Source organism: Condylostylus longicornis, unplaced genomic scaffold (assembly GCF_029603195.1).
Source record: "Condylostylus longicornis isolate FDR11 unplaced genomic scaffold, ASM2960319v2 ptg000040l, whole genome shotgun sequence".
Classification (NCBI taxonomy): Eukaryota; Metazoa; Arthropoda; class Insecta; order Diptera; family Dolichopodidae; genus Condylostylus; species Condylostylus longicornis.
Window position 1 is genome coordinate 795,337 of NW_026578009.1, and position 23,868 is coordinate 819,204.

General features: G+C 25.8%; 1 protein-coding gene across 1 annotated transcript in view; it reads left to right on the top strand.

The window, feature by feature from the left end:
• LOC129609569 (pyrokinin-1 receptor-like) overlaps positions 1 to 23,403 on the top strand; it is a 70,303-nt gene extending 46,900 nt beyond the window's left edge. Inside the window, exons 2-5 of the mRNA XM_055521561.1 lie at positions 4,217 to 5,163; positions 14,197 to 14,411; positions 14,513 to 14,650; positions 23,032 to 23,403. Coding sequence (XP_055377536.1) covers positions 4,224 to 5,163; positions 14,197 to 14,411; positions 14,513 to 14,650; positions 23,032 to 23,094 — 1,356 coding nt within the window. The 5' untranslated portion in view covers positions 4,217 to 4,223 and the 3' untranslated portion in view covers positions 23,095 to 23,403. The remainder of the gene's footprint in view (positions 1 to 4,216; positions 5,164 to 14,196; positions 14,412 to 14,512; positions 14,651 to 23,031) is intronic.
• Positions 23,404 to 23,868: the final 465 nt, after the last annotated feature.

Genomic DNA, 23,868 nt, shown 5'->3' on the forward strand with positions numbered 1-23,868 from the left:
TATTTGACAGCTGAAATAAAAGGATAAAAATAAAATTAAATTAGAATATTAAGAAAAAACGAGAAAAAAAATAGAGTTGACCTTGTCAACTCTGTGATACCCGTACGAATTTGTTATCCTATGTGCAAATAAAGATGCCATAACTGACTAAGGGACACATTAATTTATGCAAAATTTCAATACTGTCTGTTTTTCAAAATACTGTGTGTGCCAAACTACTATTTAAGTTGTATGGCAGGTACCAGAAAAAGCTAAGAAATTTTAACAAATTTTATCAAAAACATTGGCCCTACTAGTGTATTCGTTTGTGTGAAATTTCAATACCATAGCTTATATAGTTTTTGAGATATAGCCAAATAACTTTTGAAGTTGTATGGCAGGTACCAGAAGGAGCCAAGTAATTTCAACGACTTTCATGAAACACATTGGCCCTACTAATATATTCATTTGTGTGAAATTTCAATACCACAGCTTTTACAGTTTCTGAGATATAGCCAAATAACTTTTGAAGTTGTATGGCAGGTACCAGAAGGAGCCAAGTAATTTCAACGACTTTTATCATACACATTGGCCCTACTAATATATTCGTTTGTGTGAAATTTCAATACCACAACTTTTATAGTTTCTGAGATATAGCCAAATAAATTTTGAAGTTGTATGGCAGCTACCCGAACCGGTACCCCGATCATGTCCAATTTAAATAGGGTTCTGGCACTTACTACAATAAATCATTTGTGAAAATTTGGTGAACTTAGCTCAATTAGTTTTTGAGTTATCGTTCGGACGGACGGACGGACGGACAGACAAAGCTAAATCAACTCAGAATTTGACGCTGATCAAAAACATACACTTGAGTCTATATCTAAGACCGTTATTTCTTAGCGTTACAAACGGTAAGGCAAATTTAGTATAACGAACATACCCTTCGAACATACGTTCGTACGGGTATAAAAACTTATTTATGTATATGCAATAAAAGTAATGACTTAAGGCGATGTAAACAAAAGGACAAAAATGTTGTGATCAAAAAATCAATCAGAAATGGAATAAAATTATATCTGTTGCTGGTATCTACGGGAAAATGAGGAAATGAATATAGGAGAATCCGTTTAGGAAAAGAATAAATTTTTACAAGTATAATAATAATTTCCATATCTTTTATTAAATTTTTCTATTAATATTCATATGGGTTGATTCTTTTGTTACCAACATTTATTAAAAGTTTATTGTAACATTATAATAAAGCTGGATTAAAACAGTCGTTTGCAATGTAACACTTTTTCATTCAGCAAGTGAAAATACTGTTTTTTAGAAATAATCTGTGTACTACATTACCATTAAAAAATATTTCAAAGATTGCATATATTCAGGATGCACAAAAAAAAACATTGAAAGAAGCATTGATATTTATGAATTTTACTAATACAATATCATAGTTGCGAAATTAATAAGAATGTGCTTATTACACTAATCATTTAACTTAATGGCAATTTCTTCATGCAACTGCAGAACAGATGGATGACGTAATCAAAGGAACGAGTTAAAGGCAGAAAAATTAATTAAAAAATTTTTCTCCTCGAACTGGACTCGAACCAGTGACCTACCGTTTTCTAGGCGAACGCTCATAATTTAATTAGTTCAATAGGCACAATCCTATAAATATATGTATATGTTCTTGTTATTGTGTGTTTCAAAAATTCGAAAAAATAAAGTTGTTGAGAATTCACAACAATTTTTATAAATTTCTTTAAAACCAGTCGTACATAGGCATTACAGAGTTGATACGGTCAACTTTATATATTTGAAATTTTTTTGCCTTATAAAATTTAATAATAATACAAGCTATTTGCATAGCCGGTAAAATTAAAAATTTATTAATTTGTATTTCATTAGTATAGATTGCAGTGATCGCATACTTAAATTTCTCACTCAAACATAATTTCGTGAATGCTTCCAAAAAGAATCAAAGTCCATCTCGTTGTTTAGTTTATTTAATATCGTCTATTTCCTTTTCTATTTTCTTTCTTATTCTGAAGTGTATTGAGTTTGCATATAAGAAACGAACTCATATACGATAAAAGTATTCTATTTCGTTATATTTAAAATGTTACAAAAATTAGAGTTATTCCGTGGAATTTATAAAAAAAAACTTAAATGAGTACCACAATTTGAAAACAAGTTTAAGATCACTGTATGCAGTTTAGGAAAACTCTGTAATTTTTAAAATATTTCGAAAAGCTGTTTTTAATAAGTGCCCAAAATTACATAAAATAAATATAACATTTACAAAGTATGACAATAATTATGATTGGAGTAACATAAAGGACAAACTTGAAATAATTTAACCTTTCTACAAAATCTAGATAATTAATATATTTAAGTTCCACAAAAATCTCCAATTTATAAAGTAAAGTTTATTTTTATTCTGATTATTGAAACGCTATAAAAAATATTTAAATAATTTAAAATCACGCCAAAAATGAAATAATTAAAATACAATAAAAATTATACACACTTACCCGGTTTTAACTTAAAATCATCACATTTTTTTTAGAAATTAATTTTAATCTTTAAACTTGATTTGCTCGGGACTGTTTAATATTAATTTTGAAATTTTTTCATTAAGATCTAATTTCAGAAATTATGTAACGCTTAAAATGTCGATTCAAATTGATATTAAGCTCTAATATTTATCATTTATATTTTTTTTTTTTAATTAATAATTTTTTTTCCATATACAAAACCATTTGAATTTTTATGGAAAAGTAAGGGATTTGCTTTAATGGTATATATTTTAATGTTGAAAATATTCATATAGTGCTTCAAGCTATTTTTCGAGTTCTATAAAATTTTCACAAAAAAATATTGCTGATGATGCTGCCTTTGATAATTCCTGCCAACTCAATTTTGATATTATTACTTAATGATGCTTGTATGCAATTTAATATTAATTAAATTAATAAATAAATAAATTACGTAATTATTATATTTTAAGAATTTTTAGAACAAATGGGGCATGCCTTATAAATCTGCTTAAGAGAAACTTTGATTGTTCTAAGATTAAGTTGAATACATTTTCTATTGAATATTATGGCAATGGTTTTAAATTCGCATTATAAGGTACATTATCACAAAAGTATTATTTTCGTGATGCTCATCCGTAGGCGTATAGAAAATATCAATACCCTATTATAATTGTTAATACCTACGTGGAGCAAATGAAAACTCAGCATAATACAAAATAATGTATGCCTCACATACATCTATGGCTAATATAGCAAATGAGAATTAACTATGTAAAATCGAATTTTCTTATACAAAAATTGACCCATACACTAAAAATTGCCGTATGCAGCAAAGGAGAACTTAAAAAATAAAAAAAAAGGTGCATATGGAACGAAGTGTCCGCTGATTTTGCTAGAAACTAAAAAATGCAAAAACGGCAAATAGACTAACAAGGAAATCAAGCGACGAGTTCTTGCTTTACACTTTTGATGAGAAATGCTTTACTGATCATCTTTTTTTTATAAAATAATTGTACTTCTTGTCTAACTCTTTGAGTTTATTTATAGGGAAGTTCTAGTTAAATTAAGTGCAGAAGTATATGAGCTATAAATCTTTGTTGAAAGTATAGAACTACTGATATTTTATGTAACAAAATTTTATCATATTATTCTTTTGTATCGCCTCGATTAGAATTGCAAGGAATATAATTGAGAATATAATTGACGAAATTAAAATAGTGGAAGATAAGATATTTAAAAGGTATATACGCTTCCCTTTTAAAGGCTTATTATCGGTCAACTTTAATTTGTACTAATAAATGAAATAATAAATTTTCGATATATTTTCGAAATAATAAATTTTCGATAGTCCTGAGTTCAAGGTGCCTAAAATCAAGAAATTTTAAATTTGTTTGAAAAAAACAATAAGTATTCTTGGAATGTAGCGATAAGGAACCTTTGTGAATATTTCTCTCATTTGTTCTGCATTAATAAAATTTTCCTTAGTATTAATTGTTACTTAAAACTCACTACCTTCTAATAACTGTTATCCTGATACTGATATTTTGATATTATAGCTCAAAAACAAAAACCTCATTTTAATTTTAATTGGAATATCAAATAAATTTCATTCCCAACTTGTGAAAAAATTATATAGTTATAATTAAGGATAAACTGATATTAATATTATTTTTTTTATTTTTTTTTTATAGATCCATAATGACCGACGATGATCATTTGTATTTAAATGGACTAACAACGGCTTGGATCGATGATGGTTTCATGAATTTAACAATTACATCGAATTTTTCAAAATTAGATAATTATTATGAAAATAATGTTACAACACATGTGAACAGTATTATTAGCATAAGTAATAGTGATAATATAATAAATGTTAGTAGTTTAAGTAATATTAGTAATAATATTATTGAATTTCCATCACCAACAATAATCGATTCAAAGGGTCTAGTCGTTAATATATTTATGACAATTATTTATTCTACAATATTATTAAGTGGTATTATTGGTAATATTATAACATGTATTGTTATAAAAAGGCATCGATCTATGCATACAGCAACAAATTATTATTTATTTAGTTTAGCAATATCAGATTTTTTATTATTAATTAGTGGTGCACCACATGATTTATATTATGTATGGTTTAAAGATCCATATGAATTTGGTGAAGTATTTTGTGTGACAAGAGGTCTATTAGCTGAAACAGCAGCAAATGCAACAGTATTAACAATAACTGCATTTACAGTTGAAAGATATGTTGCAATATGTCATCCATTTTTATCACATTCATTAAGTAAATTAAATCGTGTTACAAAAGTTATTTTATTAATATGGTTAACATCATTATTAACGGCAGCACCATTAGCATTACAATTTGGTGTTATTATTGTATATGGTGTTGAAATGTGTGTTATTAAACGAATATGGATTGAACATGCATTTGCAATTTCGACAATATTATTCTTTTTTTTTCCAATGTCAATTATTTTTGTACTTTATTTATTAATTGGATTAAAATTACATCAAACAAATTTAAAAAGAACTAGAAATGGGCATATATTATGTCGAGTAAATACAAATATGACCATTAAAATACAAAATCAACAGGGTAGAAAACGTGTTATAAAAATGCTGGGTAAGTATATGTATACTTTTATGTATTTATAGATTTTATTAATATTTAAGAAAAAACAAACTCTTAAAATTAATTTTTTGTTGTCAATAAAAAAAAATAAAAGAAAATTCATTAAATTATTAGATTATTCATAAAAAAAATTATTGCCTAATGATTATATCGGGATAACATTTATTTCCATATCAGTTTACATCATCAGACATCTTTAGTTTGTTGGGACATAACTAAATAATAAACAGTTTGTTTACGTACCACAAACTGTGGCATTTATTTAAGATATTTGATGATTTCCAAGTGAGCTTTTTTTTTATCCATTGTCTCCTTAAAGTATAGACGGTATTAAAACGTAATAAATTTGAGACGTAATTTTCATAAATTCTATAATTTTTCATTAAATTTATTGTGAAGTATTTAAGTAATCAATCCGAAATTGTAAAATAATTATATAAACAGAATTTGAACGAAATATATACATACTTATATATCATACATATTAATTTTTATGTTCAATATTAACTTGAATATGGAATACAGGATGTTTTACTCTCGTTTAATAAATAACACTTACCATAGGCATAGGATATATGTATTTGAATTTTAAATAGTGTAATAGTGTAATGATTCAATGTAAGTTGGCAATTTCACCACGTTTTTGAAATAAATTTTTATCTTAGCAACTTTGCAAATTTAGTAATGGAATAAAATAAGTATAGCTGTACAATTCTTAGGAATTGAATAAAATTCAATTTTAATATTAAATTATTTCAATTTTTAAATTGAAACCAAATCCTATACTACCAATATACTTAAGGAATGTATTTAAATTTAAGCCTGTTTAAGAGATACTTTCACTTTAAACATAGATTTTTTATTCAAAATTTCAGATATGATCAAGTTCAGATAAAATTCTAATATAATTTTAAATTAATAAAAATTAGTTGCTTTATAGAGTGTTTTTATTTATAATTATTATATAATAGCATTCATTTAAAGTGAATTACGGTATAAATTATTAAATTCCATTATGAATTTTGTGTCCCATTTCCTAAGAGAAGCTGGTGTAAAAAAAATGTTTATACAAAACTGCGAAATATTCTTACAGAGGATTTTTAAAGTTAATAAAATGTGTACTTCAATATTTCAAAGAATAAAGTACAATAAATTTAACCCTCTTCTGCTCAACTATATTTTAATTCTTTATAGTTAATACCTAAATTAAGCTAAATTTAAACCTTTATTCTTTTACGAATCTAGATAAAAATATAATTGCTCAATATTTTGAAGCTAATAGATACCCAATATAAGAAATTAATTGTTATTTACATAAGATCTACTTTCATAGTTAAAACGAACACAAATTAAAACAATACGAGATTTTGAATTGCTACACTGTTCAATTCAACTGATCGACACATGTGGTGAAAAATAAGATTTTACAAAAAACAGAAATTGTTTAATTATTAATTTGGTAAATAAAAAATTGATTTTTCATCAAATAAATATTGAAAATAGATTATAAGTATAAGCACAATAGAGAACGTTCGAAAGTTTCCTAACTCATTGTAAATATTGCGATCATAGCTCTGTCGAATGTATGACCGGGTCTGTTTCTTATCCCTTTTTTCTAATTCTTATTCAACTTGGTAATGTTTCTATTTTTATAAATTTTTATTTAATTGGAATTTTGCTTTTTAAATCAAGGTGATTTAACACTACATAGCATTTTGCTATTTATTTCTCGTTATACCTGGTTAAACACATTTAACATTTACCAAAGATTTAATTTTCCAAGAATTGAAGGCGCCCCTCATCTATTCATGGTAAACAAAATTAATTAAATTATGATAAGAAAATTTTTGGTACATAAAAAATCATTAATTTATTGAAGTTTTTACTTTAGAAATTCGAATACTTTATCGTGTAAAGTTTTTTCTTTAAAAAAAAAATCTAAGTAATGTAAGTAAAATAATAAAATATCAATGAAGATTTTTGATAAAAGTGTCTACCATTTTGTTTAAAAAGAATTGATGGGAAGAAGAGAAGAGATAAAGAACATAAAAATTGTGTGAAAAATCGGTAAAAGAAAAAAATAAGAAATTTTCAGAAATAATTAAGATAAAGAAAGGTAGCAGGTCACAATATAAAAAACTTTTCAATTTACTTACGAATTTTGATTGAACTGTTTGCAATTGTTAAGAAATTTCATAAGTTCTAAAACAAATTCACTGTTGTACATTCTAAATTTCTGTTTAAAATGTATTCACCAATTTAATTTTTACTAATTTTTCATCAATTGATTAACAAAAATTCCTCATATATTAAAAACGCGTTCTTAAAGAACCCGACAAAAATTCACTTTAATTAAAATCTACCCACTTAATTTAAATTTTGCTTACGTTTTTAAATATTAGGTATCTATCGTTTATTAAGCTCATAAAAATTTTTAATATGAAAATATTGAAAATAAAAAATTTTCGCCCAAATTTATGCAATATGTAGAAGAAAAAAATCTCATTTTGTAAGAACAAAATGTCCATAGCTCTAGATGATAATATAGAAATTTTTTTGAACTTTGATATTCTTTAAGTAATGAAATTTAATTGAATTTATGTAATTGAAATTTTTGAAAGGAAAAATCAACAAGTTTCAAAAAGTTCATTGTGTTTTGGTTGGTTTTTTTTTTTTCTCGGTTTTTTGCCTAATTAAAAATCCACCTTCTAAATAAAAATTTTGTGCCTTCAAGTGTATGTTCTTTACATGTTTATATTATGTAAATTTGTTTTGATGTTCTTATTAGCATATTAATTAATATTTGAAATTAAGTATAGAAAACAACGAATTTCCTTCAACAACAAAAAAAAATGGAAAAGAATAAATTCATTTAGAAATTTTTGGCTAAATAGAATTGGGAGGGCATATGCAGCGTGTTTTTATAAGCAAACGAGTTATGTAAACCTAAATGAAAACATGGAAAATTTACAAAATGTGTTTAAAACTCCAATGAAAAGTGGTAGGAAGTAATCATTATAATTTGTTATGTGATACTAGCCTTTACACAACAATCGATTCATTATAAAATCACGTAAAGAAAATTTTGTACCTATATATGTAGGATTTGTAAAATTTTTTCGTAAAATTTCTGTAAATTAGAGAAAATAATAGTAAATAAGTAAATTAAATTACTCTAATAAATTAGAGTAATATTTAAACAATTTTTAAAATGTACTGCAAAAAACGATCTTTTTAATTATTGAGTATTTTCAGATTTTGAAAAACGATGTTAACCAATGGTGTATTTTAACAATTAGTCCTCTGGGTTAGGTTAGGTTAGATGTACAGGCCTTTTAGGCCATCGGATAAGAGGCATAATTAAAGGGAGATTGTGCTATTAACGCCAGATTTCTCCCTTTAATTATGCCTCTAAGTCATAATAGAACTCCCGTGAACGAATAAAATCAATTCCGCAGAGTTGATTTTTTGTAGAGTAAATTTTTTTTCTATTGTCGAGTAGCTTTGGAATGAATAATATCATTTTCAATTACAGCATTAAATGTAATTTAAAATGTACCAAACTGCAGAACTCCTCTGTTATATCACTTATTACTTAGACCATTAAAAAAAATTATTTTATAATCTATTATGTTTGATTTAAATTTATAAATTTTAAACCAATTTTTTATGTGTTTGAGAAAAAAAAATTGTACATGCGGAAACTCTAACAAAATTTACGAATTTACATAATAAAAAGAAAATTATCAAACTTTAAGAATTCATTATTGACAAACTTTTGTTATAAATGTTAACAAAATAAGTTGATTAACTGGCTAAGAATTTTTTACAAAGAGCAACACCATGTAAAAAATATAAAATTAAATTAAGGTAAAATTGAAATATTTTTTTACCTGAAAAGAAATACTTCCGTCCGTAGCGAATTTTTGTCTTTTTAAGAGAAAATTTTTAAATTTAAAAATTTTTTGACCAAACGATAAAAAGTCCTTGATGATAATGGGATAAGATAAGAATTAAAATTATTTAAAAAAAATTTCTCATTTAAATTATTATAAGTATTTACGCGCCTTCTTCACTTTCCTATATAAACTTTGGGTATATATTATAGTAGGTAAGCAAATGGAATATTGCATCATATTACTTTTTTTATCGTAACCAGAAACGAGGACTTTGAATCGCAATGGAAAAGAATTTTTACAATAAATTTGCGTTAATGATTTTTCGCTGAATGAAAAATCTACCATAATTTTTTATTTATGGGGCAATTATTCGTTACTAAAACCCTATAAAAACTTAATGACGTTTGAATGGTTTTATATTTTCTATTATGATTTTAAATATGATAACTATTAAAAATATTTTAAGATTTCTGTTCGTTATAACAAGAAGTATTAAAATTACGGAGTAAAATGGTTGTAGAAATTGAATTTTTCGAAAAATTTTTTTCAGTTTTCAAGAAAAATATTGAATAATGCATTATAAATTGTAATATAAAAAAGGTTCTTGATTTTGAACTCTTTAACAGCAAAAATATTAAATCCAGTAAGTAATTTTGTTATTTTTTTAACTAAATTTGAATAAGATAATGAGAGAAAAAATTGAGTTTGTTTGAATAAAATATTTATTTTGCTTTTATAGCCGAAGGTATAAAATTGATTTTTTGATTAAAGTGTATTTAGTTTTAAAAAAAAAAAATTTAAACAAATTTCTATTCGGCAATAAAATTTTTACGAGATAAAATATAAAAATTTTCTATCATATTGATGAAAGTTACCTGAATAAAGAAAGAAACCATGTACAAATAATCCAATGTAGTCTGGTGAACCACTTAAGTGAGAATTATTTTGGAGAAAATTTGGTATTGGAAATTGATGTAATCAAATTTAGTTTTTTAAGATGAAAGGGTTAAAAAAATTTATAAGATGTTGCAAATTGTTAAATTCAATTATTTTGTTCCTAAAACGTAAAAAGCACAATGAAATGCACGAAATTAGTGAAAATGTTTGGTATAATGGGTAAGAGTTTTCTTATAATGAAAATCATTACTCGTAAGAACTTTGACTTTTCGCCGACTCCGAGTTTTCGGTGGGAACGCATTTCTCCATGGTAGGGAAGCGTAAAAGTAACTATTTTCATTAGTATATCGGTCTGTCAGACATACCCGGCACGCGTGTATCTCAAGTTCACCAACCAATTTCCAATAACTAACCAATTTCTTTGGAGAAATAACCAACCAATTTCTTTGACATTTAATATTTAAATTCCCGGTATTAAGGCAATAAATCTATAATTTTTTTTGGAAATTTTAGGAATTGGAAACCGGACTAAGGGCTGATTTTACATTTTGTATCATATCTAGGAACTAGTTAATGGAATTTCGTGAAATTTCGTATTGAGTTCTGATTATTACCAAAACTAACTGAAGAATTTTCCAGGGTATCCATATGGTATAAAGCGAAATTCTACTAAGAGGCAAATTTACGTTTTTCTAAATATGCTTACTAAAAGCTTACGATTTTAAAATCAACTTTGTTATGCTATAAAAAGTCCGAGAAATTACCAATTTAAGCAATTATTTAAAGAATATGATTTTCACCACTTGCTTCTAATATATTAAGAGTAAATAAAGATGTTGAAAACAGAAATATAAAATTGCGTTATACACGAATTTTTTAATATATTATCGTTGAATTAAATTTTTAAAAATAAATAAAAAAATTTATAGAAATTTTTCATGTAGAAAATCGTCCGTTATTAAACTGTGCTCACTTCTTCAATTTTAAATTTTATACTTTCTTATATTGCCGACATGGAAAACTCTTGACTTTAAAATTTTATGTGCAAATGCATTATTGAAAAATGTTCAAAATTTTCTCGATCCTTTTATAATGATAAAAATTATTTCAATTCTTTGCTACTTTTCAGTTATTCGTAATTTGCTATTTAACAAAAAAGTTTTGATTAGACGATCAAATAAAAACAAAGACGGTTTTAAATCAAATTTGTGCAGAAAATTCAAACATTAAAATTATTCATGGATTTTATTTTTATGATAAATTAATAGAGTTTTATATTTTGCCAAGAAAAACAAGAAGATTAGGTTGAAAAATTTGTAAAATTGTAAATACTAGTAAAATAATTCACCCCAAAATTTTGAGCCAAAGGTGTAAATGAATGCACAAAATTGGTTTAAATATTAGAGGAAAATCATTTTGCTTCACACAGAATTTCAGATTATTTGAATTAATTTCGTTTCCCCAATTTGGAAGGTAATGAAAAAGAACCAAAAAACTCATGTTTTTGATTAGGGGTCATCACCAATTTGATTCTATAATTTAGCGAATTTTATGGCTCGAAAGTTCTTTGAAACTCATATAATACTGAACTATTTTTTTTTTTTAATATTCTTGTCAGACAAATTAAAGCAATTTTGTCCAATTTAATATCAATCCTCTTGGGACTAATTTAAAGCGTTGTAAAAGTCGTCAATAAAAATGGAATTTTTATATCCTCGTAAGACCTTGAAATTATATTTTTAAATCTTTTGTGTTCAGCATCTTTAAATCTTTTGACACATAAAAACATTATATGTATGTACAAGTGTATAAAAGTGAATCACACATAAAATAAAACAGTATACTACAAAACGAGTTCGCCTATAATTATAAATTGAGAGCAAGATGCAATAAACTGTTCTATTTCATGCCAACACCATTTATTGTTGTAAGTCATTAAGTTCCTTTTTGTTTATATTATGTACTTGTATCTTTATATAGATATATAGATATTTTAAGAGCATTGTCCTTTTATATAACACATAAACAAACATACTATCGTGTTTTTAGGTAATAAAATTGAAAATCATAGTATGTCGTAGTGGCATTTATTTTTCTAAGAAATAAATTTAAGTACCTTCTGTGAAAAAATTCTAAATTTCTTTAAATATTTTATGACTTAATTTTGTTTACTCTCAAAAAATTTTATAGAATTTAAGGTGTTATTTTACACTCTCTTACAAGTATTTTTAAAAATTTTTTTCTCTTTCCACCCTCTGAAATTAAATGAACCATTAAGGTACAGAAAATTTAAATATTTTCATTGTTAATGAACTATTTTAAGTATAGATATTATAAAAAATTTTAGAAGGTAATAAGCTCCTCGGGGAAATTAGTGTTTATAATATGGACATTATAGACTTTGTTACCTAAATTGGGTATAGCTCTGCATAATATGCCTGAAAAAACTCTGTCTAATAAAAAACAAATCTATTCTTTATTGTAAAATTCAAATTCAAAGATTTTCAATTGTTGTGCTTGAGTTGGATCTTTCATATGAAACTATAATGCTATGTACCAATATTATATTGTAACTCAGAGATCTAGGTCTAGATTTCAATACAATGACCCAATTTTTTTAAATTTTAAAATTAGTTCCCTTAAGTTTAAAATGTTAGTTTGTACCAAAAATCTCGTTATAAATTTATGTAAAAAAACATTAAATTTTTGTATCTCTTTATGTTTGTTTAGATGTCTTTTGTTTATCACCCGTAGTCTAAACTATTGTTAATCACTGATTTGAACTTGCTGGTTCAAAATTTTTTAAATATGTCCAAAACTAGTTGATTTTGCCTTTAATACTATACCTAACTAATGTTATTCTACTACTCTCTCTGAATCCCCAAAAAAATAAGTTATTTGATTAAATGTAATTTTCTTATAGTATTTATGACAAGGTGTGCAAATTTACTTTGCAAAATTTCATGCACTTTTAATAATAAAATTTTATACAGTTGCATATGCTTAGGCGCAAATAATATAAAATATTTCAACAAAAATTGTAATCGACGTGCAGAATTAGGCTAAAATTTTAGTTAAATTTAATTGTTTCGTTTTAATATAGTAATTTTTTATTATGCCATACTTTTTAAAACAATTCATTGATTTTTAGAAAGTTTACAATTTTTACCGACCGTATTGTGTAAACAATAGGTAGGTTATGTGATGGCAACAAATTTTGCATATCGAGTTTTCGGTGGGAACGTACTTCTCCATAGTAGGGAAGTGTAAATAAACTATTTTTAGCAACCTGTCGGTCTGTCGGTCTGTCGGTCTGTCGGTCTGTGTGTGCACGCGTGTATCTCAAGTTCGGCTGAACCGATTTTGATGAAATTTTATATGTAAGTTTGTTTCCACCATGGCACGGATCGATCAACTTTTGGTATATATCAGGCCTCGGGAACTGCACTTTTTAGCGGGCCTGTTTTAGATTTTTGAACATTTTGAAGAAAATATTCAACCGATTTACTTGAAATTTTATATATAAGCTCAGCTCGACCGTCCGCAAAAATTCATATGTTTTGGAAGAAATCAGGCATTGGCAACTAGACGTTTACTACGGGCCAAATATACATTTTTGTGTATATAAAGAGAAATAATCAACCGATTTCATTGAAATTTAATATATGAACTCCTCGTATTAAAACAATGAACATGTAAATTTTTTGGAAAGATCAGGCATCGGCAACTAGACGTTTACTACGGGCCAAACATACACTTTTGTGTATATAAAAAGAAATAATCAACCGATTTCATTGAAATTTAATATATGAATTCCTCATATTAAAGCAATGAACATATAACTTTTTTGGAAAGATCAGGGTTCGAGAACTGATTTGCGGGCCGATTTTACATTTTTCACCATATCCACAGAACAAATTGATGGAATTTCTTGAAATTTCATATTTGAGTTCTGCTTGTTACCGAAACTAACTGGCGAGCATTTCAGGGAATTCGGGTAGCACAAAGCGAAACTCTACTAAGAGCCAAATTTACATTTTTCTAAGTATGTTAACTATAAGCTTACTAATGTCCTAAAAATTGGAAAGAAGTATTTAACAGACATTTTTATAATATTCTGTAACACTTTCATTTAACTAGACAATACACAATGCGGTCGGTTATGTGCTGACCACATCAGATTTTTTTTAATAATGTTCACACATTTTTCGTTTTATTTTTATTCCAGTTGCTGTTGTTATAGCATTCTTTCTCTGTTGGGCTCCGTTTCATGCTCAACGTTTGTTTACTATGTACGTAGAGGTTTCTGGTTTACAAACAAATTTTTTTATTCATATATATGAGATAATCACATATATATCAGGTGTGATGTATTATTTATCAACGTGCATTAATCCTTTCTTATACAATATTATGAGTCATAAATTTCGTGAAGCTTTTAGAGTAAGTATAAAATTTTTAAAAGGAATTTTTGTTTTCTGTTTTTAAATGACATAAAATTAAAAAATAATATTATTTAAAGAATATTTTTAATACTATTACAGACAGTTTTATTTAGACAACGTTCGAATAGTTCTTCGCATCCTGGTAGACAACCCTCAACTCCTAATAGAAAAACAACTTTATATAGTAAAAATAGCAGTGATTTTGATTATAATGGTGAAAATAAAATGATTTTACAGGTAACTTTATTTATTTTGTTATATTTGCTTAGAAATATATTTTATTAAAATATTTTTTTGGACCTATTAGAATTTATCACCTGAAATTTATTCGTGTTCTAGTAAAGTCTTTACAATAATAATTATCGTTTATTTCCACAACTGCCTTTTAACAACATAAACACCATGCCGCCCTCAGAACAATTCCCATCTCAATATTCTTAAGTTCCCTTTTACCCATAATGCTTTAATAATTTGATTTAAAATATAGGGATATGTCCCGAATGTCTTTATTTGAAAAAAAAACAAAGATGTTGAAAAGTATACCATTTCTTCTACTTCTACTGGGCCTAACTTTCAAAATAACCTTTTTGGTTTGAAGTAAATATGAACCTCACATAACACTGAATTTTAAGCCCTACTTGTTTAATATTTAATCCGGTTATAATTTGTTTGAGTCATTCAATATACTTTTATATTATAATAAATTGGCATAGTTTGCTATTGCACAGTTTCAAACATCAAAAGGAAATCTGTATATACAATGCAATCAAGAGGAAATTTAAAATTTCTTGCAAAAAATTCTTTCCTTTTCCAAATCCAGTAGGTTCAAGTAAAACTCTATTATTGTTTCCGAATTTTCTTTAATGGCTTTAAAATAAAGAATAATATTTACTCTCAAATAATTTTGTACAAAACAGAAAACCTTAAACTAAATACAGACAATAAGAAAACAATGAATATTTGTGCATGAGTGTATTTGAAAACAGGATTTTTTCCTGTGCCAAAAACATTCTTCTTTTCAACATTTCATTAGAATTAAAAATACTTGACTAATAATATATGTTTATTAATTATTGTTTTTAACCCGAAAATAATTAAGAAAAGGTTAAGGATTAAGTTTTCTAAAATTAACGCAAACTTGATAATTACCTACCTTATACCTAAGTATTTTAAATTAATACAAAAGGAATTATCAAAAAAGAAATTCTTTATCTTTTTTTTTTTCAAATTTTCTCAATATTCATTGTCCTTTTGTATTTTAGGAAACAAGGATGAAAACATTTTATATTAATCATTTTAATTGCTAAAACAATGATTAAATGGGAAACAAATTTTTATAAAAATTTTACAATAATAAAGTTGTGTTGATTAATATCTCTGCACTCGCTCAAAATAAGGACCTTAACATCAATAAAACAAAAAGACATGAAAATATTGATTTTCTTTTAGTTCCTTTGAAGTTTTGCAAGTTTTTTTTTATTCTAATTCCCAAATTAATTCCCACAAAAAAGTACCTTTTTTTCTTTTTAAAAACAAAAGGGAAAAAATTATTTTTTATTTCGGATATTTTTCCTCATTATCCTCTTATGGGGGATTAATTTCATTTAAGAAGGAAAAACTTTAAATTTATCAAATTTTTAATTTCCAAGTTCCGGAACTCGTTGACGCAGTCAAAAAGAATCGTTGACGCACTCTGATCATTTGGTGAATAATGAGAATTTGTAAATAAAATTGTCATACTACCTTTATTGTCTATAAGATATTGTTTATAATCAGTTAATTTATTTTCACTTTATTTCCTTAGTTTCGTCTTCCTGTTTTTAGAAAAGGAGAAAAAGTGTAACAAACCTAATTAACAGTCAATACTAAAATTTACTCTAAAACTGAGCCAATATGCTTAGTACTTTTATAGCCCGTACCTTCATGAATGGTTTGTTAACATTGTTACGGAATTTGTAACATCTTGAAGGAGTCGTCTGCGATATGGACCTGTATATTCTTGCTCAAGATTAATTTAGATATGTCTGTCCGTCCGATCGTACCATATATGTATAGCCAAAACCAAATAAAGCAAATTTCACCAAGTTCTCACAAAATTTTTATTTTCTGCCAAGAACGGACCCTGTTGCAGTTGGAACAATTTGGACAACGGGTTCGTGCAGCTGCCATAAAACTCAAAGAGATTAATTTAAATATCTCAAAAACCAATAACGATATCAATATGAAATTTTGTAAACGTGTGTCCAATTACACTTTACATATACATATTTTGAACATTTTGATGGAATGACTGTACATTTTCAGGTACCTACTATACAACTTCAAAAGCTAATTTTGAATATTTGCAAAAATATTAAGTTGCATTCATAAGACATAGCTGTCATGTGTTCAACTATAAGTCACACATTTTCACGAAGTTTTTCACTCAACACTCAGATTGTCAAGGTTAATTATTAAGTATAATTGAGTGATAGACATCGACTGAAATATTTTTGCTTGTTTGAAATATAACCTTAACATTATAATATATTAAAAACATTTAATTCTTTTCCCAAAACTTTCTTAAAATACTCTTCTCTGATCACTTAATGCGTAAAAAATTTGATACTATTGTAAATAGAGATTTTTTAATTTACAAATCTTTCTTCTATGAAAAATCATTAATTTTTCATCTTTAATAAATTTTCGCGAAAATAATTACCATATAGGTATAAATTTATTTTTAAAATTTGAGAACCTTTTCAATATTAACGAAGGTTATATATTTATAAAATGAGTTTAAGTAATAAATATTTTAAGTTTTAATTAAAATTTAAGCAATTTGTATAAAATATTCAACTAGGTATACTAAATTAAAATCAATCTCATAATTATTTTATGAACTGGAAAATTTATTAAATATTTTTAAAGTCAACTTTAGGCGTTAAGATTAATATTAGGATGAAATAAAGGTTTATAATACAAGAAGTCATAAGATCGCGAATGGATTTTCAACGAAATGGAATTTGTTGTATTAACTTGATAGAAGATTTTAAAATACGAAACCAATTACATATAGTTGAGATTGGATAAGAACACAACTGGTAACGTTAATTTGCATGTATTTTTAATCGCTTAACTGGAAACACTCATTCAAGCATTTATCCGTCTTTCACTGTTATACAAAGGGTTTTAAAACTCAATTGTCTAATTGTGTTTAAATATAAACTTTAATTTAAAATTCAATGATCCCGTTAATATTCAACTTTAACTACTAGTTGAAAGTTCTCAACGAAGGCTAAAATTAGGCATTGCTTTTCTCATCACAGTTCTTAAATTCAAATTCAATTTGTTTTAAAGTCGATTTGTAGATTATTTAAAAAAAATTGAGAAGATGAACGACGATTTCTAAATCCTTGAGAATAGCAAAAAAAAATCACTTACGTGGCTATCAGTAACTATTAATAAAACCATCATCATTTTTAGATTGAAAGCAAAGGAAAATGGAAAAGGGCGAGGAAGTATTAATACACAACTACTTTACGGTGAGTTGATAGAAAGGTTCACATAAACTCAGAACAAGTTAAACAAAATCAATGTTATAATATATAGTCTAGTCTTAAGCACCCTCTTATAAATGTTCGTACAAAAAACAGATGTATACAAGTTAACTTCGGACAGTTTACGCGTCACTGACTCATGCATCTCATACTCCGTACTATGTAATGCGAAACATTGAAAATCTCGACCGACCTTAATTTGATGGGGTTATTTCTTTAAAGAAATTCGACTCAAGTTGATGAATGAAACCTCAAACCAATCAATAATAACGAAGTGATCACAGGTCTAAAAGCTGAATCATACTCTAAAAAGGTGGGGGGTGCGAAAACGCGTCTGCACAGCCTCATACACAAGACTTAATTGCCTTTAAATTTCAACAAATTCTATATTTTTTTCTTCTATTCTTTAATATTTAAGAACGGTTATAAGTTATCAAAACACCCTAGAATTTTTGTAATCTGATATTATGTATAAACTACTTTAAAAATAGTTTCTGTTAAATAAAAAGTGTTTGATTAAAATATTGGTTCATAAATGCCGGACCTATACTTTAAATAAAAATAAGCGGAAATTTTAATGATAGTAAAAATATATTTAAAAACTTTATTTTAGTAAAAATAAATTATATACATATTTACTTTGAAACCAACCGTGCAATCAACAAATAAATAGTTATTTATCCAATCAATCAAAATATTTATTTAAATTTTATAAAATAAGATTGTGTGGGCATTTTATTGATAAACGTCTGAGAAAGAATAAAAAACCCATTTATAAAGTGTAATTGTTGCAGGTGGTTGTTACATAGTTAATTCTATACAACAATCACGATATATAAATATCTATATGAAATGAATGTGCGTGTGTATGTTCCGCCTAGATATGAAAATTACAAAATCGCAGTTCGAGGCTGAAATTTAATATTGGAACGGTTTTTATTTTGCAAAAGAAAAATTTCGTATAAATTCTTTATATACATATATATCACAGGAAGCCGCTTACATTGTAAAACTTAGCCATATTATTATATTTTTTTGATGTCCTTGAGAAGCTCTTTCACCGGGAATTAATCTCATTGAACACAAATAAAGCCGGTGAATGAAATTCTGTGGAAATGTTCTAAGAATCGACAACTCCATTTTTGGTCTATTTTAGTTGGTAACGGGTATTGACGGAGGATATAACATGAATAGGATATCCAATAGGATATAGAATATAGGACTGATATAGGATATCCAATAAAGATGGCTTGAAAAACTGCAACTAATAAAAAAAAGTGCTCTATTAGTGGATGTTCAAGGTCATTTTTTAAAATTTTTGTATCAAATTAGAATATTTTCTAAATTCACACTAGGTTTTCTTGTTCTTAAAACACGTTAAATAAAAATTTATAAATTTTAGTTTTTGGAAATATTTCATTAATTTCATACACATATTACACAAATTCATACAAGTGTACCTTCATATTATGTTATTAAAAAAAAATTATTTGTACATTGAACTAAAAGGTCAGACACACAAAAATATTTATGTGAAATTAAGCATAAAGTGCGGTGTTAATGTAAATGATGCTTTAATAAATTTATAGGATTATTATGTTTACTTTTGTTAGAGATGTTGTATATATTTTTAAAATATAGTATTAATAATGTCTACCTACAAACATATAGGTACATACATATGTATAGTATTATGGTTTATATTGGTCACACATGTTATAATGAAGGCCATTCACATTATTGTCATTTTCAACTTGATTATAGTTATAGTTTTAATACAATTCTTATGGAAAGTAGGTAATCGATTATGTAGTTTTACACGACGAAATCTATAATAATGTACGTTTATGTGGCTATGTTAAGTTACAAACTTATGTAAACTAAACATGTGTGTACTTTACATATCAATTTATTTTAATGTTATATTTTAATATGAAACTATAACTGCCGTTTTGTGAGTAGAAATTATATTTTATGAAGATGTTTCATGAAATAACAAGGACACTGGCAAGAAAAAAATTTTAAGGAGATAATTATCATTTCAAAAGAAATTAAAATCTAATAAAACTTTGCATTATGAGAAAATTATTTTAATTAAATTCTTAATTAAATTTTCAATGTTAAATATGCACGCCAGAGTAATAACTATGTTTTTTTTTTAATTTTGTAGGTCATGATTGTTATGTACCTATTTATGTTATTATACAGAGTCATTATAAATTCACTGGAGGGTTGATTCCTGAGACCATTTTAGGAAAAAAATCGAATTAGGACGGGTGACTCCGACATCTACGGGTAGTTTCGGAGAGTTAAAACAAATTGGATTAAAATAATTTTGTCTTACGAATATCAATTCCAGCTGCGAAACTGTTGAATCTATAACAATAAGTTGTTTAGAATTTTTGTTCTCAATTGATAGACCTATATAACGATATGCCGACGGTTTGTGTCAGACTTACCGCTTCTGAATTATTGCTTCTGAATTGGTTTAAAAATCTAAAAATTTTTGAAAAAACGTTTTTGTTTTAAGTATAAATTTTTTTCAATTTTTTTTCCATTACGTGTTTTGAAAAACTTTTTTTTTGAAATCACGTAGGACGTTGAACAAGTCAGAACCGGGCCTGCATATGCACTCATATATCAAGATAGATTTTCCATTGTTGCAACCCCACTGAATTTTTTAAAATTTTAATGTGTTTTATAAAAAATAATTTTTTCTTTTAATTTTAAATTGTCTTTACTATTTTTTTTAAAGCATACATATATTTCAAGTGACCAATTTGGTTTTCTGTACGTTACAATTTTGCACCAACTGCGTAAACACCTATTGTTCTACTCGAAAATGAAAATTATTAGTTAAATTGTTAGTTAAGCAAAAAAGAAAAATTATTTTTTGAGATTGTCTTATAAATAGAAGTAGAGAAAAATTGTACCCATCAGTGTTATTCTTATTTTTAAACAGAATATTGAAAAATACAGAGTATTTGTAGAATGTATAAAATTTTTTTCATAGTTGTAATAATTTTTATAATAAACTCAGTCATGACTAGATCTAAAAACGATATTTTTGAAAACAATCAATTATTTGGTTTAAAAAATAACAATGATGTTCGCTTCTTGTTCGGTTCTAAAATACCAATAATTTTATCTTCAATTTTAACTCAAAAACTTAATATTGTTAATTCATTCACTCCAAAAACAACGGCTACTGTAGCAACCATGACAACATCAGATCCACCTCCTAGTACCAGTGAAAGTAGTGAACTAATGTATTAAGTAATATAGCTAAAGTGATATTAGAAAAATATGAGTGAAAAATACCGACACAAAGAAAACTATATGTAATAAAACGGAGTTGTTCACTAGTTTCTTAATTAGTATTAGTATATAATTACTTAATATCATTTATTTTTACGTTTTTTATCACAAATAACAAAAAAAATGAACTCACCATCCGAATTATCTTGTATGTATGAAACAGAGAACTAAATAAAGGTGTCTTTTATTTAACATCAATAGTTATAATTTTTTTTAAAATAATTAGATTTCAAATAATTAATAAGTTCTTCATTTATCGCAGTTATAAGTGTTTGTAGCTCTTGTTTCATAATTTCAAAAGTTTATTATAAATAAACTTGTTTCAAATTTCAAAAGTTTATTATAAACATTCTATCTTAAAACTTGTACGCATATTATATTTTAAAATTTAAATTTTAAACTATGTTCACATCATATATACTAAATGTGAATTATAATCAATTTAAGATAGAATAAAAAAGACCATATCCCCGGGCTAAAACAGAAAAATGTAGTTACCAATACAACGTGTAGTTGTTTATTTTTATAAGAATAGCTAATTTCTTCACACAACTGCAGAACAGATGAAAAATTTTTTTTTTTTCGAAATGGACTCAAACCAGTAACATACTTAGGCTTTCTAGGCGGACGTTCTAGCAACAGAGCTACAGATCTATGAAGAAATTACCGGTAAATTATTCTTCACATTGCTTTATACTGTAATCTACAAGTCAATTGTTTACATCTATTTAAAACACTCAATCACATTAACATATAAATAAGTATTGTACATAAAAGATTTTAGTTCGAGGAGGAAAATTAATTTTCCTGCCTTGACTTGTTCCTTTGATTACGTCTGCTCTGAAGTTGTATGAAAAATTTTCCATTTTAGTCATTCTTAAAAAAATTTCATTCTTAAAAAAATCTATTTAAGGAAAGAATCTTTTTCTGCTTTCTTTCCTTTCTAAATAAGGGCTATTGCATATGAAATTTTCTATTTTGCAATTACAGCTTGATTGTTAAATGGTTGCGCGCATATCTAAGCAACTAAACTACTGCGTCAATAATTCAAATCGATTGTGTTGCAAAAAATTACAAACTTTTTGCATAACTGCATAAATTTTTGTGCTTCTTATATAGTAAAGGAGGCTTTTAATCAAAAATTTAATTTACATTTTTTATAAATGAGTAAAAACAAAACTAAAACTAACATGAACACGCGTAATATAAGAACTTTTAAATTGATCTTAGTTCTAAAAACCTTAATTCTAAAAAGCATCTATACAAAAGAAAAGTAAACATTTTTACAAAATATTTAATATAACAATTTTTCATTAGAATTCGTAAAATTCTTAAAATATTTTATTGCGCACAACATGTGAATTCCCACAGTGGGTCAATAGAAAATTATGGCATTAATTATTATTCTACAGAATACAAATATTATGGCAATTCACGAGTGCACACACAAGCAATCATAAGCAAAAAAAGAATCGTCATATGCGTTCTTCATAAAAAAATCGTCATATGAGTTCTTCATAAATTTGTAAAAATTTTCCACAACTGCTCTGTATTATTGAATAAGTAAAATAATTTTTTGTTTTTTTCATAATTTATAAATAAAATTTACTAAATAATATATTCTTTGTAATTTTATTAATAATCTAAATAAATAAATATTTTAAGATTAAATATTTTTATATAATTAAATATTAACATGATTATTTATTTTTTTTTCTCTTTATATACGTTTATTTCATATTATACCCGCAAATTAATTAGGCAGTGCTGAAAGATGAGACAGTAACAAATAAACTTTTATTCGAAAGTTCATCAGTTCAATGACATTCAACTTCATATAAAAGGATTAATTTTAGCAGCGTTTAGGTTTTTTGCTGTTTTGTTTATGAATTGTACGTAGAGAATGATAACCTCCTTAATAATCATATTTTTTGGTTTTGTTTTAAATTCATTTAACATGATTTCAATACAGAAGAAGTATGTTGAAACACGCTTATATGTGATATGATATCAACTTAGAAAAGGATTTGTTTTCTATTCCAGCATACCCATATACATAAGACAAAATTATAAGAAAAATAAAAAAAAAAATAAATTACAAAATAACAAATAAAAATTGTAAAACAAAAGAAATAAAAATTAATAAAAAAGGAGAAAATAGAAAATAATAAAAAAAAAATAAAATAAAAATGATGCTAAACAAGAAGAAATTTTCAAGGACATCATTATGGAAAGAAAATATCCTAAACATATACTTATGAAAGGATATAGTAAATAAAAATGGAAATTTAAACGGACCTTTGCCACTATCTTCGTTTTATTTTTAGGTCATTTCCAGAAAATTTGTAAAAGCAAAAAATGTGTTTATTAGTTTAATTTTTCTCCTATCTAATTTCTTTCAACTATGGATCTATTTATACAAAGTGTGCACACCGTGAGCATTACCATAGTAGAATAGGAAAAATTCTCTCAATAATAATATGATTACAAGAGCTCAATTGAAAAACTTCCAGTCGTAAACTATATTTTATGTAGCCGAGTTTTTAAAAGTTTAAAGAACTTTTTTTTAAAGTTGAAAAAAATTTTCAAGTGAATCAT